Source organism: Monodon monoceros, unplaced genomic scaffold (assembly GCF_005190385.1).
Source record: "Monodon monoceros isolate NGI ecotype Baffin Bay Population unplaced genomic scaffold, NGI_Narwhal_1 Super_Scaffold_11, whole genome shotgun sequence".
NCBI lineage: Eukaryota > Metazoa > Chordata > Mammalia > Artiodactyla > Monodontidae > Monodon > Monodon monoceros.
Window position 1 is genome coordinate 81,535,547 of NW_021703767.1, and position 14,210 is coordinate 81,549,756.

At 37.8% G+C, this 14,210-nt stretch overlaps 1 protein-coding gene across 1 annotated transcript in view; it reads right to left on the reverse strand.

Annotated features, from left to right (window-relative positions):
- SENP2 (SUMO specific peptidase 2) overlaps nt 1–14,210 on the reverse strand; it is a 39,431-nt gene that overhangs the window by 4,528 nt on the left and 20,693 nt on the right. Inside the window, exons 11-15 of the mRNA XM_029214201.1 lie at nt 13,950–14,126; nt 12,052–12,183; nt 10,411–10,614; nt 9,315–9,394; nt 7,148–7,232 (exon numbers count right to left, since the gene is read on the reverse strand). Of these exons, the coding sequence (XP_029070034.1) occupies nt 7,148–7,232; nt 9,315–9,394; nt 10,411–10,614; nt 12,052–12,183; nt 13,950–14,126 (678 nt within the window). The remainder of the gene's footprint in view (nt 1–7,147; nt 7,233–9,314; nt 9,395–10,410; nt 10,615–12,051; nt 12,184–13,949; nt 14,127–14,210) is intronic.

Genomic DNA, 14,210 nt, shown 5'->3' on the forward strand with positions numbered 1-14,210 from the left:
CCCTCCCCCCCCCCCCCACGCCTGATTGAGCCAGAGCCTCTGAATCAGCGGCTCCTTTAACCCCGTCCTGTCTGAGCAAAGAACAGATGCCCTCCGGCGACCTACACGCAGAGGCAGGGCCAAATCCAAAGCTGAGCCCTGGGAGCTGTGAGAACAAAGAAGAGAAAGGGAAATTTCTCCCAGCCGCCTCAGGAGCAGCGGATTAAAGCTCCACAATCAACTTGATGTACCCTGCATCAGTGGAATACATGAATAGACAACGAATCATCCCAAATTGAGGAGGTGGACTTTGAGAGCAAGATTTATTATTCTTTCCCCTTTTCCTTTTTTTGTGTGTATGTGTATGCTTCTGTGTGAGATTTTGTCTGTATAGCTTTGCTTCCACCATTTGTTCCGGGTTCTACCCATCCATTTTTTTGTTTTTTTTCCCTCTTAATAATTATTTTTTTATTTTAAAAACTTCATTATATTTTATCTTACTTTATTTTATTTTACTTTGTCTTCTTTTTTTCCTGCCTTCCCTCCTTCCTTCCTTGCTCCCTCCCTCCCTCCTTTCTTTCTTTCTACTTCTACTAATTCTTTCTTTCTACTTTTTCTCCCTTTTCTTCTGAGCCGTGTGGATAAAAGGCTCTTGGTGCTGCAGCCGGGAGTTAGTGCTGTGCCTCTGAGGTGGGAGAGCCAACTTCAGGACACTGGTCCACAAGACGCCTCCCAGCTGCACATAATATCAAACGGCGAAAATCTCCCAGAGATCTCCATCTCAACACCAACACACAGCTTCACTCAACGACCAGCAAGCTACAGTGCTGGACATCCTATGCCAAACAACTAGCAAGACAGGAACACAACCCCACCCATTAGCAGAGAGGCTGCCCAAAATCATAATAAGTCTACAGACACCCCAAAACAAACCACCAGACGTGGACCTGCCCACCAGAAAGACAAGATCCAGCCTCATCCACCAGAACACAGGCACTAGTACCCTCCACCAGGAAGCCTACACAAACCACTGAACCAACCTTAGCCACTGGGGACAGACACCAAAAACAACAGGAACTACGAACCTTCAGCCTGCAAAAAGGAGACCCCAAACACAGTAAGATAAGCAAAATGAGAAGACAGAAAAATACACAGCAGATGAAGGAGCAAGATAAAACCCACCAGACCTAACAAATGAAGAGGAAATAGGAAGTCTACCTGAAAAAAAATTCAGAATAATGATAGTAAAGATGATCCAAAATCTTGGAAATAGAATGGACAAAATGCAAGAAACAGTTAACAAGGACCTAGAAGAAATAAAGATGAAACAAGCAACGATGAACAACGCCATAAATGAAATTAAAAATACTCTAGATGGGATCAATACCAGAATAACTGAGGCAGAAGAACGGATAAGTGACCTGGAAGATAAAATAGTGGAAATAACTAATGCAGAGCAGAATAAAGAAAAAAGAATGAAAAGAACTGAGGACAGTCTCAGAGACCTCTGGGGGACAACATTAAACGCACCAACATTCGAATTACAGGGGTTCCAGAAGAAGAAGAGAAAAAGAAAGGGACTGAGAAAATATTTGAAGAGATTATAGTGGAAAACTTCCCTAATATGGGAAAGGAAATAGTTAATCAAGTCCAGGAAGCACAGAGAGTCCCATACAGGATAAATCCAAGGAGAAATATGCCAAGACACGTATTAATCAAACTGTCACAAATTAAATACAAAGAAAACATATTAAAAGCAGCAAGGGAAAAACAACAAATAACACACAAGGGAATCCCCATAAGGTTAACAGCTGATCTTTCAGCAGAAACTCTGCAAGCCGGAAGGGAGTGGCAGGACATATTGAAAGTGATGAAGGAGAAAAACCTGCAACCAAGATTACTCTACCCAGCAAGGATCTCATTCAGATTTGATGGAGAAATTAAAACCTTTACAGACAAGCAAAAGCTGAGAGAGTTCAGCACCACCAAACCAGCTCTACAACAACTGCTAAAGGAACTTCTCTAGGCAAGAAACACAAGAGAAGGAAAAGACCTACAATAACGAACCCAAAACAGTTAAGAAAATGGGAATGGGAACATACATATCAATAATTACCTTAAATGTAAATGGACTAAATGCTCCCACCAAAAGACACAGATTGGCTGAATGGATACAAAAACAAGACGCATATATCTGCTGTCTACAAGAGACCCACTTCAGACCTAGAGACACATACAGACTGAAAGTAAGGGGATGGAAAAAGGTATTTCATGCAAATGGAAACCAAAAGAAAGCTGGAGTAGCAATTCTCATATCAGACAAAGTAGACTTTAAAATAAAGACTATTAGAAGAGACAAAGAAGGACACTACATAATGATCAAGGGATCGATCCAAGAAGAAGATATAACAATTGTAAATATTTATGCACCCAACATAAGAGCACCTCAATACATAAGGCAAATACTAACAGCCATAAAAGGGGAAATCAACACTAACACATTCATAGTAGGGGACTTTAACACCCCACTTTCACCCATGGACAGATCATCCAAAATGAAAATAAATAAGGAAACACAAGCTTTAAATGATACATTAAACAAGATGGACTTAATTGATATTTATAGGACATTCCATCCAAAAACAACAGAATACACATTTTTCTCAAGTGCTCATGGAACATTCTCCAGGATAGATCATATCTTGGGTCACAAATCAAGCCTTGGTAAATTTAAGAAAATTGAAATTGTATCAAGTATCTTTTCCGACCACAACGCTATGAGACTAGATATCAATTACAGGAAAAGATCTGTAAAAAATACAAACACATGGAGGCTAAACAATACACTACTTAATAACGAAGTGATCACTGAAGATATCAAAGAGGAAATCAAAAAATACCTAGAAACAAATGACAATGGAGACACGACGACTCAAAAATCTATGGGATGCAGCAAAAGCAGTTCTAAGAGGGAAGTTTATAGTAATACAATCCTACCTTAAGAAACAGGAAACATCTCAAATAAACAACCTAACCTTGCACCTAAAGCAATTAGAGAAAGAAGAACAAAAAAACCCCAAAGTTAGCAGAAGGAAAGAAATCATAAAAATCAGATCAGAAATAAATGAAAAAGAAATGAAGGAAACAATAGCAAAGATCAATAAAACTAAAAGCTGGTTCTTTGAAAGGATAAACAAAATTGATAAACCATTAGCCAGACTCATCAAGAAAAAAAGGGAGAAGACTCAAATTAATAGAATTAGAAATGAAAAAGGAGAAGTAACAACTGACACTGCAGAAATACAAAAGATCATGAGAGAGTACTACAAGCAACTCTATGCCAATAAAATGGACAACCTGGAAGAAATGGACAAATTCTTAGAAAGGCACAACCTGCCAAGACTGAATCAGGAAGAAATAGAAAATATGAACAGACCAATCACAAGCACTGAAATTGAAACTGTGATTAAAAATCTTCCAACAAACAAAAGCCCAGGACCAGATGGCTTCACAGGCGAATTCTATCAAACATTTAGAGAAGAGCTATCACCTATCCTTCTCAAACTCTTCCAAAATATAGCAGAGGGAGGAACACTCCCCAACTCATTCTACGAGGCCACCATCACCCTGATACCAAAATCAGACAAGTATGTCACAAAGAAAGAAAACTACAGGCCAATATCACTGATGAACATAGATGCAAAAATCCTCAACAAAATACTAGCAAACAGAATCCAACAGCACATTAAACGGATCATACACCATGATCAAGTGGGGTTTATTCCAGGAATGCAAGGATTCTTCAGTATATGCAAATCAATCAACGTGATACACCATATTAACAAATTGAAGGAGAAAAACCATATGATCATCTCAATAGATGCAGAGAAAGCTTTTGACAAAATTCAACACCCATTTATGATAAAAACCCTGCAGAAAGTAGGCAAAGAGGGAACTTTCCTCAACATAATAAAGGCCATATATGACAAGCCCACAGCCAACATCATCCTCAATGGTGAAAAACTGAAAGCATTTCCACTAAGATCAGGAACAAGACAAGGTTGCCCACTCTCACCACTCTTATTCAACATAGTTTTGGAAGTTTTAGCCACAGCAATCAGAGAAGAAAAGGAAATAAAAGGAATCCAAATCGGAAAAGAAGAAGTAAAGCTGTCACTATTTGCAGATGACATGATACTATACATAGAGAATCCTAAAGATGCTACCAGAAAACTACTAGAGCTAATCAATGAATTTGGTAAAGTAGCAGGATACAAAATTAATGCACAGAAATCTCTGGCATTCCTATACACTAAGGATGAAAAATCTGAAAGTGAAATCAAGAAAACACTCCCATTTACCATTGCAACAAAAAGAATAAAATATCTAGGAATAAACCTACCTAAGGAGACAAAAAACCTGTATGCAGAAAATTATAAGACACTGATGAAAGAAATTAAAGATGATACAAATAGATGGAGAGATATACCATGTTCTTGGATTGGAAGAATCAACATTGTGAAAATGACTCTACTACCCAGAGCAATCTACAGATTCAATGCAATCCTTATCAAACTACCACTGGCGTTTTTCACAGAACTAGAACAAAACATTTCACAATTTGTATGGAAACACAAAAGACCCCGAATAGCCAAAGCAATCTTGAGAACGAAAAACGGAGCTGGAGGAATCAGGCTCCCTGACTTCAGACTATACTACAAAGCTACAGTAATCAAGACAGTATGGTACTGGCACAAAAACGGAAATATAGATCAATGGAACAGGATAGAAAGCCCAGAGATAAACCCACACACATATGGTCGCCTTATCTTTGATAAAGGAGGCAGGAATGTACAGTGGAGAAAGGACAGCCTCTTCAATAAGTGGTGCTGGGAAAACTGGACAGCTACATGTTAAAGTATGAGATTAGATCACTCCCTAACACCATACACAAAAATAAGCTCAAAATGGATTAAAGACCTAAATGTAAGGCCAGAAACTATCAAACTCTTAGAGGAAAACATAGGCAGAACACTCTATGACATAAATCACAGCAAGGTCCTTTTTGACCCACCTCCTAGAGAAATGGAAATAAAAACAAAAATAAATGGGACCTAATGAAACTTCAAAGCTTTTGCACAACAAAGGAAACCATAAACAAGACCAAAAGACAACCCTCAGAATGGGAGAAAATATTTGCAAATGAAGCAACTGACAAAGGATTAATCTCCAAAATTTATAAGCAGCTCATGCAGCTTAATAACAAAAAAACAAACAACCCAATCCAAAAATGGGCAGAAGACCTAAATAGACATTTCTCCAAAGAAGATATAGACTGCCAACAAACACATGAAAGAATGCTCAACATCATTAATCATTAGAGAAATGCAAATCAAAACTACAACGAGATATCATCTCACACCAGTCAGAATGGCCATCATCAAAAAATCTAGAAACAATAAATGCTGGAGAGGGTGTGGAGAAAAGGGAACCCTCTTACACTGTTGGTGGGAATGTAAATTGATACAGCCACTGTGGAGAACAGTATGGAGGTTCCTTAAAAAACTACAAATAGAACTACCATATGACCCAGCAATCCCACTACTGGGCATATAACCTGAGAAAATCATAATTCAAAAAGAGTCATGTACCAAAATGTTCACTGCAGCTCTATTTACAATAGCCTGGAGATGGAAACAACCTAAGTGCCCATCATCGGATGAATGGATAAAGAAGATGTGGCACATATATACAATGGAATATTACTCAGCCATAAAAAGAAACGAAATTGAGCTATTTGTAATGAGGTGGATAGACCTAGAGTCTGTCATACAGAGTGAAGTAAGTCAGAAAGAGAGAGACAAATACCATATGCTAACACATATATATGGAATTTAAGAAAAATATGTCATGAAGAACCTAGGGGTGAAACAGGAATAAAGACACAGACTTACTAGAGAATGGACTTGAGGATATGGGGAGGGGGAAGGGTAAACTGTGCCAAAAAAAAAAAAAAAAAAAAAAGATCCAGCACGCGGCAATAAAGATCCCACGTGGTGCAACTAAGACCCAATACTGCTCAATAAATAAATAATTTTTTTTTTTTTTTTTAAAGAGAAGGAGCCATTAGGGCTAAAAGATGTATGCTTTTATTTTTTTTCCCCGTACGCGGGTCTCTCACTGTTGTGGCCTCTCCCGCTGCGGAGCACAGGCTCCGGAGGCGCAGGCTCAGCGGCCATGGTTCACGGGCCCAGCCGCTCCGCGGCATGTGGGATCCTCCCGGACCGGGGCACGAACCCGTGTCCCCTGCATCGGCAGGCGGACTCTCAACCACTGCGCCACCAGGGAAGCCCTGCGTTTTTTAATTAATTATTTTTTGGCTGCGTTGGGTCTTTGTTTCTGCAAGCAGGCTTTCTCTAGTTGGAACGAGCAGGTGCTACTCTTCGTTGCAGTGCGCAGCCTTTTCATTGTGGTGCCTTCTCTTGTTGTGGAGCACAGGCTCTAAGTGCTCGGGCTTCAGTAGTTGTGGTGCACGAGCTCAGTAGTTGTGGCTCGCAGGCTCTAGAGTGCAGGCTCAGTAGTTATGGTGCACGGGCTTAGTTGCTCTGCGGCATGTGGGATCTTCCCGGACCAAGGCTCGAACCCGTGTTCCCTGCATTGGCAGGAGGATTCTTAACCACTGCGCCACTAGGGAAGTCCCAGATGTATGCATTTTTAAACCCTGAATGAGATTCAAATCTGGCAAGATCCAAAGCACATTCACAAATAGCACACCTGACTCTTGAGGACTCACAGCATCGGACGCTTAAGATCTAAATATACAAATTTCTCCAGGTAAGTTTTGAACAGGAGCTTTAAAATTTCCATTAATGCCAACCAAGAAAAGTAGCTGGCTTGAATTTATTGTGTTGTGTTTTTTTCTCAATTTTTTGAGACATGCAGATATTTAACATTTATAGTTTAAGAAACAAGATAAAGGCTTAAAAGCAAACAACTTGGTTAAATGAATTTCTGAAGATTTAGAAGTGATCATTCTAACGATGTACACCTCAGGAGAATGCATGCCTACGGATGAGTGAGTAAGGGGAGGAAGGAAGCCAAGTCTAAATAATACGCTACTGACAGGAAATGCAACAAAGTATTTGAAATACAGATGATCACCACTTACATGTGGCTTCATGCTGTAGTGGGTCCACTCTAAAACATTCAGGTCAATATTTCTTTTGGTCTTACTTTCATCCTGTAAATACTGACTGAGAAAACAGCAAAGAAGGAATATACTGATGAATCCCTGTGGAGACTTAGCATTATGACTACAAAGACATCGTGATGTTTAATAGACCTGCCATTCTCAAAGCCATCTCTGTTAGATATTTTTAAATATGATTGTTTTTGGCTTTTTACATTTTATTTTGTGTTTTTTCTGATTACAAAAATTGTATATGGTTATATTTTAAAAATTAAAACATAATATATAAAATGCAAAAGACCCCATAATAAACACTATGGAAATATTTACTATTAATGGTTTGCTGTTTGTTCTTCTAGTTCTCTACTCCACCCCATTTTAAAACACACATTTTATTCTATTAAAAAAAGTACTTCATTCTATAACTTGCTTTTTCTCACTTAAAAATAGATATAAAACAAGACATCTGGCCTGGAGTCTTAAAAAGAAAAGGCACTGCCATGGAAAACAAAAAAAAATGTAGGAGACTATTCTAAACTAAGGGAGACTAAAGAGACATTACTTACATGCATGAACCCTGACTGACTTCCTGGATTAGGAAAAAAAGCTATAAAAGATACCTGACGATATCAGAACATGAATCATATATTACACATTAGTGGTTGTCAACTTTCTTAAGTGTGATAATGGCATTGTGGTTATGTAAGAGAATTTCCTCACTCCTAGGTGATATATACTTAAGTATTGAGAGTGATTTAATTTTATCCAAATCTCCAGAGGGTTATCAAATTTAACACAGGCATCTCAGTTCTCATCCTAACCTACATAAAAGGGAAACCAGTGCTATGCTAGGGCATGCGCTCACAACGGGAGCAGCAATATCACCCCCAGAGAGGTGAAAACTGGTTCTTAGAAGGCAAAAATCTTAGATATTTCAATGGTTTGTAGCCCTTTAAAGCTCAACCCAACAAACAAAAAAAGTCTCTTCCTTAATACTATTTTCTCTTGTCATGGAGAAATTAAATTAAAAAAAAATTTGGAGTGGGGAGGTGATAATGAAAAAAATTGAGAAAAGTTGGACTAGGGGCATCAGGAAAGGGAGGGGGCCTCAGATACCCAAAGAAGCTGAGCTCTTCATATATTAAAAAAGAGAGAGAGAGGGGGGAAAAAAAAGTATGAATGTTATAAAAGTACGGTTTTTTGGTATCCTATTATAAGCAACAGACAAAATTTTGCTGTATGATTCCAATGAAAACATTCTTAAGTATGTGATTATATGTATGTGTATGTGCACACGTATGTATGTATGCACATTTTACATACATCTTAAGCAGAAAGGACTAGAAGGAGATAACTGCTTTATAAACAATTTGGTGTATCTTATGATTTTAAAAAATTTCTTCTCTACATTTTTTATTCAAGATAAACACCCATAAATAAAAAGGATCTTTTACACTAAAACAACATCAAAAAAGAAAGAACTGAATTATTGTTAACTTTTCTTCACATCACTCAACAAGAGTTCCTTACTAAAGTATCCTTATTAAAATTATCCAAGTATCCTTACTAAAATTAAAAACTGGAACCTGCAATTGCTTCCAGTGAGCATAAGTGTTTCAAAATAGACTTATTTCACTGATTTGCTTCCTCTCTGTGAAATTCTTGTCATCACTTTACATAGCTAATAGATGGCTATGCTGTAAAGGCAGGTTTCTAGCAATTACTATTAAAACAGTTACCTACAAACCATGTTTTAACTTAAAAATTACCTCCAGGTTCTATGAGATGAACCAAACCATCATGGAAAGCACAGAGACATCAGTGAGTAGGCTTAAGAATTCAGAGAACTAATGTATCAATCCCAGAGAAATCTAATTCAAATCACAGGATTCTCATCAAATATATTTTACATTATAACATATGACAAACTTGTTTTCAGTGACGCTATTAAATAAGATTTCTCAGTTAAGATCAGATTTGGGGGTTATTTTTAGACAAAAAGATGGATTCAGGTCAAGTTGTGAAAAACTAGGAAGAGAGCTCTCACTACACATTAGACTACCATCCACCAGAGGATGGAAAGAAGAAAGACCACTTAACAAAGGGCACACTGAAGCAACACTGAAGTTTTTAAGCCTTTACTTACAGAAGAATCTCACAGATCCTGTGGCCCTTTTGTCCCATAGAATCCAGATATTTAAGACACTTTTTTCTTAGGTCTATCACCTATAATGGAAAAATGCAACATCCAGAAACAACCATCACAAAAAATGAGAATTTTATTTCTAAAAAGATAAGCATTTAAAAAAATATATGTACCAACATGAATGGATTTCTAAGACACATTTTTCATAAAACATCACAGATGATATGAGCTCCATGTCTATAAAATTATATTTTTCTATTCCTAGAGAAAGGCATAGAAACTTATTCCTTAAAACATTAGTGGTCCTCTCAGAGTGCTGAGACTTTTTTTTTGCCTTTTTCTTTATACCTTTACTACAATAAACCCGTTATCATCTTGTAAACAAAAGTAATAAAATAACCCACGTGTATTAAAATTCCTATTAAAAATCAAAGCTCCTCCACTACAGACTGTCTTGTAGCTTTCTAAGTTGTTCAACTCAAGAACTAAGAAGGGACTCTGCAGAGTATGCCTTTAACATATACTACAGGACTCTCACTAGACAGAAGAGTCGCCTTCATTACCAGCACACTTCATTTTATTGTGCTTTGCAGACACTGCATTTACAAATTGAAGGTCTGTGGCAACCCTGCATTAAGCAAGTCTATCAGCGTCATTTTTCTAACAGTGTTTGCTCACTTCCATGTCTGTGTGCCATATCTTGGTAATTCTTCACATTTCAAACTTTTTCATTATTAATATACTTGTTATGGTGATCTGTGATCAGTGACCGCTGATGCTATTGTGAAAAGATTACAGCTCACTGAAGGCTCAGATGATGGTTAGCATAAAAAGTATTTAGCAATAAGTATTTTTTAGTTAAGGTATGTAGATTGTTTTTTAGATATAGTGTTATTGCAGACTTAATAGACTACAGTGTAGTGTAAACATAACTTTTATATGCACTGGGAAACCAAGAAATTGATGTCACTCTCTTTATTGCGATATTTGCTTTACAGTGGTGGTCTGTAACTGAACCTGCAATATCTCTGAGATATGCCTGCATTTAACAAAACAGTCATTATCCAAACTCCAACAATTAAACCTCTCGACTTACCACCAGGCTCCAATGTACCTTCCGATGAATAGGCACCAGAATAAGTTCCTGTTCAAAGAGATTGACCCCTTTGGTCCATCTTTTCACTGCTTGGTAACCCCCAGACTTTAATTTTGGATAGAAGAAAGTACTGAATGCATAAAGTGCTGGATACCCTTGTTTTTTATTTCTTTCCACCAGGAGATTCATGTAAAAATTAATGACCTGTAATATCAAGAGAGTAAATGTTGGAATATGGCAAGTATATTATCAAAACTAGATTTCTACCTAACTCAATTAGGATGAATTAGAAAATAAGCTGAGGGAAGGGAAGGCACTAAGGAAGGGGATAAAAGGGCTGTCTATGACAGAAGATGGAAAACAAAAACTGATCAGTGCAGGGACTTCCCTGGTGGCGCAGTGGTTAAGAATCCACCTGCCAATGCAGGGGACACGGTTCGATCCCTGGTCTGGGAAGATCCCATAAGCCGCAGAGCAAATAAGCCTGTGTGCCACAACTACTGAGCCTGCATGCCACAACTACTGAAGCCCACGCACCTAGAGCCCATGCTCCGCAACAAGAGAAGCCACCGCAGTGAGAAGCCAGCGCACCGCAACAAAGAGCAGCCCCCGTTCACCGCAACTAGAGAAAGCCCGCACGCAGCAACAAAGACCCAAAGCAGCCAAAAATAAAATAAATAAAATAAAATAAATGTATTTAAAAAAAAATGATTAGTGCAAAACGGGAGGGATTAAGAAGGAATGAGACTGTACTTTTGAGGCATATGAGTAAGAGAGACAAGAGAAAGAACTCAAGGAGAAAGTCTGCAACAATGAAAATGTATATCACACACAAAATATGCAAAAATATTAACTGGAAGTGAATTTTACTATATATAAATTACACCTCAATTAAAAAAAAATTAAATGGAAGGAAATACACCAAAACATTAGTATTTTGTTTATTTTTGAGTTGTGCCACTTTCAAACGATAATGTTTTTCCTTCACTTTTCCTGTATTTTCTAAATTTTCTATAATAAACATATTACATTTATAATGTGAAACAGAAACATTCTAATTTTACAAGAATGTGTTTATATGTCACTAGTTATAGCGGGGAGGAAGGAAGGCAAAGGGAGAAAATGCAGGGGCTGAGCAGCTGGGTAAAGAACCAACTGGGAAATTGGCAAGAACCAAGAGCTAGCTTTAGCTAAATATATAAGGATACAAGATGACAACTGGGCAAATTTTACAGTTATCACTCAAATGAAATAAAGAAAAAAATCACATAGTGTACATACAGTGATCAATATATCCCTTTATTATTGAAAAAATAAACTGGCTCCTATAAGAATTCATCTAAAATAAAGTATCACTTGCTTCCTTCCATTTATCACTTGCACCCAGGATTTATAAAAATCTCACTTAAGACTAGTAAGTGGTGGATGAAACAAAGCACAAATGCAGAAGAGGGAAACATTGCTAATTAAAGGCAGCAAACAATCAGAATTAATCATGTTTTTAAGGTTTAAGATGTTTTTGTTTTAGAAAAACTAAAGCTGCTTTACCAGCCCCTTTTAATTGTGTAGAAACCACTATGGTTACAGACAGAAAATGACTAAGCATAATGATAGTCAAAGGGGGAAAAAAAGACAACTTACTTCATCATTGAGCCAGTGATAGTTCTTCAAGGTCTGGATATCTCCTCGAGTGATTCGTAATTTGAAAGCACTACTTAGGATCTCATCCTGTGGGCCATGGCCTAGAGCATTACTGATTTCCTTTTCCATGTCCTGAATTACAAAGTCCAGAGGTTGCTACTTTAATATGGAACCACTATCAGATACTGAAAGTCTGAGATTGAAAAAAGCTTTTCAGGGCTTCCCTGGTGGTGCAGTGGTTGGGAGTCCGCCTGCCCATTCAGGGGACACGGGTTCGTGCCCCGGTCCGGGAAGATCCCACATGCCGCGGAGCAGCTGGGCCCGTGGGCCATGGACACTGCGCCTGCGCGTCTGGGGCCTGTGCTCCGCGACAGGAGGGGCCGCAACAGTGAGAGGCCCACGTACCGCAAAAAAAAAAAAAAAAAAAAAAAAAAAACTTTTCATCTCTGTAATACCTGACCCTTAAGAAAAATAGATCATCAAAGACCTACTAAATTGAAGTAGGAAAGAATTTCAATTTAGGAGCACAAAGCAATCTTACTACTAATGCTTATAAAAAATGCTAGTTCAATTATTAACTTCTGAAAACAATAATTTGATAATAATATTTAAAGTATACTCTCAATTATCCCACTACCATGTGGGATACATGAGCCAAACATGTACCAGATGCTTGAAGCACACCATTAATCCCTGCTTGTGGGGAAAGTATTATCACCATTTTATAGAAGAGGTAAAGCTCAGAGAATTTTGGTTACATGGTCAAAGTCATATAATGATTAAAAGGCAGAGCCAAGATTTGAACCCAGGAGTGTCTAACTCCTTAGCCTTTGCTCCTTTCACAATACTATAAAAGCATTTTCATACTTTCCTTATCTACCTCCTGAACTTTTATTATAAAACATCAAAGTAATAAAATTAGGAATCAAAGAGATCATTCTATCTACTTTTGACATGAAGAGAGTAAGCAGAAACTAGAAAACTAGGCAGCAGTCTAGCAACTGAGTCCTTATTGAATAGATGGCATCATTCTAAAGAATTACAAAGAGAAATGCATATTTAAGCTATAAGCCTGAATCTATAAACCAAATAGAAGTTATTTCATCCAAATATTTTCAATACTGCTCCCCCCCACTAAACACAATTTTGTAATTTTATGGATCTCTCTCTCTCCACCTGCATGCCCAACATATAGTAAGTGCTCAATAAATATTCACTGAATAGGACTGACTACCACAACAATGGAGGAGTCAAGATGTGGGCTCACCTTTAAAATGAGAATTTTTAACTACCTTCATTTCCTTGTTTTCTATAAGTTTTTACTTACAGAAACGTTTCAAATACAATAATCATTGAACGGGACATTTTAGTGAACCATAATCGCTTAACAAAAACCTCAATGAAGGGGAGTTCCCTGGCAGTCCAGTGGTTGGGACTTGGCGCTTTCACTGCCTGGGCCTGGGTTCGATCCCTGGTTGGGGAACTGGGATCCCACAGGCCATGCATCTCGGCCAAAAATAAACAAATAAAATTAAATGTTTAAAAAAAAAAGAGCTGCAATGAACTTCTTCCTAATGTCAAACCCACACAGTGTAACTCAAAATATTTTAAGTTTAGAAAAAGAATCTACAAAGAACCCATTATATTCCAAGATATGTGACAATCCTGTCTACTCACATTTGCTGAAATTAATCTAATTCCTTAGGCCACTTTCACAGATCACTAATGATCAGTGTAGCCAGTGACTGACCAACCCTTGGGCCTGATTTCCTTCATACATACATTCCCTAGCCTGGAGAAACTCTTCAAAACAAAACATTCACTCAAGTCTTAAATAACTGAGGTTATTTAAAAACATGCCCCTTATTCTGATCAACACAAGAAACAAGAAACAATACCTCTGTAAGTTCAAGAAGATCATCTGTCCTTTTATCCCTCTCTTTGCTTGAGCAATTTTTTTCTTTTGTCTCAAGTATTGACATCTTCCTCCTGAGTAAGCCATTGCTTCCACTGCCCAGGCGCAGTCGGGCTGACACTTCTTCAGATAAGTCAGGTTCCAGCTGGAGTCCCCTCCTCTGATCAAAAAAGTTCCCATATTCTACTGACATGTTTGATACTTGCACATATAAACATACGTAACACATGAAATATAAAACAGC